The 3320-nt window shown below is 43.5% G+C and overlaps 1 protein-coding gene across 1 annotated transcript in view; it reads left to right on the forward strand.

Moving 5' to 3' along the window:
* The window catches only part of LOC101862066, a gene marked incomplete in the record, with an annotated part of 22038 nt that overhangs the window by 17106 nt on the left and 1612 nt on the right, over positions 1-3320 (forward strand). The window contains 1 exon segment of the mRNA XM_013087885.2: positions 98-1584. Coding sequence (XP_012943339.1) covers positions 98-1584 — 1487 coding nt within the window.

Genomic DNA, 3320 nt, shown 5'->3' on the forward strand with positions numbered 1-3320 from the left:
TCTCTCTCTCTCTCTCTCTCTCTCTCTCTCTCTCTCTACTTCTGTACCCCCCCTCTCACAAGAGACATTTTTCTCATCCACTCCCCCCCATCCCCAGCTGGCGAGGAGCGTTCTTCCTCATCAGCGGTCTGTCCCTCAACACGCTGGTCACAGGTCTTGTGATGACCTCACCGGTCTACGCCACCACGCCTTCCTCCAGCGCCCTCGTCGAAGCAGATGACGCAGAAAAGGCGCTTCTAAACGCCAGTGACGACCACGAGTTGAAAGAAAACGGCGTAAAATCCTCGAAATCTAAACGTGGTACAGCGCACACTGGTTCCGATACAAAACCAAATAGAGCTTCATCGCAAGATGAGAATTGTGGTCAAGGCGACTACGTCGATACAGACAGTAGAGGCCTGGTAGAGGGATTTGAACTCGCGTCTTCTACTGAGAAGGGCTGGGAGATGAATGAAGCCCGTCAAGAACCGAAAATATTAACAAAAGAGAGATCCTCAGTTGATGAGCGCCTTCCTGTAACACCTTTGATAAGACAGCGTGACCTTGATGACTTTCAGAACCTTGCGGATTTTCACGCCACACAAAGTCTGGAATCGTTAGACAACATAACATCAAGATGTGACGATTTGCTTGAGGAGGAGAAGTCTAGTCTAGTGGGTGCACAAACTGATGAACAAGAACACATGAATACAATGATGTCATACTACCCCGAAAAGAATAACCCTTTTGAAGGGGACACAGAGGAAATTGTTCAGCAAAGTCAAAAGCGTCGAGAAAATGATTCCGACCAGAAGTCAGGGTCACATGATTTGGATTTGGAACGAAGTGGAAAACCTACTGGGGACCTGCAAGATGATTCAGTTGAAAAGGGCTCTCATCTAAAACATATTGTATCAAATTCGCAAAATCACTACGACGAAGGAGCGAAGAAGTCGCCTGTCTCGGAAAATGTCGAGCCAGCCACACAGACCCTTCCCCTTCTTCATGATACAGAAGTGGCTTATGGAAATGAATTATATCAGAAAGAACCGCACCGTTCAGCATCACCAGACAACAAAACTCGAAGCGAAAGATTTTCGCCGTCTATACTAATCAGAAGACTAAGACTTTCTAAATGGAAATTTATGGTGGATCCATTGTTCGTACTCTTCGTCGCGAACGTGGGATTTGGGTTAGGTTCATTCTTCTCCTTCTTCATCATGCTCGTCGATTTTGCCAAGACGAAAGGTTTCGATGGAGATAAGGAAGGAATCTTCTTCATCTTCCTCGTCGTCACCACAAGCCTGTTCGCCCGAATAATTGCGGGGTTCGTGAACCTTCACCCAGCTTGCCACAGCGTGTTGATCATGGTGGGGTTTTCCGCTCTGACGAGCTTCACATTTCTAATTTTAGCCCATGTGACGCGATATTACGCGGTTGTGTGTGTGCTGGCTGTGACAGGTTTGGGTCTGGGAGGGGTGTTGGGGATTTTCCTGAAGGTTCCGCTAGATATCCCATCTGTGGGCACAGAGTCGTACGCTCTGGCGCTGGGCGTGATCAGCACTGTGGAGGGGATCTTTGATGTCAGCGTGCCCGTGATTCTTGGTGAGTTGTTGTTGTTGTTGTTGTTGCTGCTGTTATTGTTGTTGTTATTGTTGATGATGTTGTTGGTGGTGGTGATGTTGATGTGGTTGTTGTTGTGGTTGTTGGTTGTGATGTTGTGGTTGTGGTTGTGATGTTGTTGTTGTGGTTGTTGTTGGTGGTGATTGTTGTTGTAGTTGTTGTTGTTATAGTTGTCGGTGTTTGTGATTGTCGTTGTTGTGGATGTTGTTGATGTTAATGTTGATGTTTGTTATACAATTGGCATTGTGTTTGTTGTTGTTATTGATGATGATGATGATGATGATGATGACGATGATGATGATGATGATGATGATGATGATGATGATGATGATGATGATGATGACGATTTTGTGTCGAAGCCCTAGGGGGCGAAACATTAACTTTTACTTTTTTATTATTATATCAGAAAATTCTGTAAACCTAAGTATGTACCAATGTCAATTACAACTCACGCCATGCTAGTGGCCAGAGGGTACCCTTAACCCTCTTTCTCGTCTTTCCCTCTGTTGTTTCTGTCCCAAATGTCTGTCCTCCTCTCTCCTCGCACTCAATGACGGTTACTGTATTCATGCAAAAGAAATCTATAGAAAATAAAAAGAGGAGAGAAAAATAACAAAATACTCCACCCTCTCAATAAATAAAAAAATGAATAAATATATAAATGAATGAATGAATTAATCAATTAATGATTGAAAGAATAAATGAACGAATGAATGAATGAATGAATGAATGAATGAATGAATGAATGAATGAAAAATACCATGATAGAATTGTCACACAGGCTAGAGGCCTGAATCCTTAACTCATTATCTCCAAGTGCCATTGGGTAAAGGGAGATAACTCTTTAAATAAAGTCTGTAATTATTTTCTTCCACACAATTTAGGTCGTTTATGGGGTGGGCTTCCGACCCTACCTGTCATGCCCAAACCCGGGCTGAGAGGGATACATAAACATACACACCATCCCAACAGTGAGAAAGACCAAGATACTCTGTAGAAGTATCTGGCCCACTCGGGAATCGAACTTGGGTCTCCTGTGTGCGACAGCAATGCACCTAATCGCCATACCACAGCAGATGCTGATGCCGGCGTCCTTTATCTAGTTATGGAGAAATCATTTTGCTTGACGCTGGGCACTCGGTGCTGGTTAGTTAGTTTAGTATGGGACTTTACGGCGCTCGCAACCTCATAAGGTCGTATGAGCGCGCGAAACACAAGTTAGTTTTATTCGCAACAGTTCACTGTACGGCTGGGCTCAGGTCAGTAGTTAAATCTTAAAATATTAAAATATTTAAAATTCGGTGTAAATATTATATATTTTCAGTCTAAAACAACTTTCCTGAATAACATAACAAATTTTGAATAATTCAATTTGACTCTATAATTTCCCATAAAGGCCAATGGCTTACATAAACTCCAAAATTCTGTTGGGAACAACGATGGAAAAATTTTAATGTCTTGCACAGAGGACATAAAGTTAAAACCCCGTTATAAAGTCAGTCCTTCTCTACCGCAAACTTTATGCTCGTCTCAAAGCAGATGGTAGGTAGTATAAAGTATATATGTGGCGTCGGTGGCCTAGTGGTTAGGCTCTCGGACTCGCAACCGTAAGGTCGTGGGTTCGAATCCCGTCAAGGGCCCGACGTTGTGTCCTTGGGAAAGGCACTTTACACGAATTTTCCTCACTTCACCCAGGTGGGAATGGGTACCCGGCTATA

Source organism: Aplysia californica, unplaced genomic scaffold, assembly GCF_000002075.1.
Source record: "Aplysia californica isolate F4 #8 unplaced genomic scaffold, AplCal3.0 scaffold00652, whole genome shotgun sequence".
Lineage (NCBI taxonomy): Eukaryota > Metazoa > Mollusca > Gastropoda > Aplysiida > Aplysiidae > Aplysia > Aplysia californica.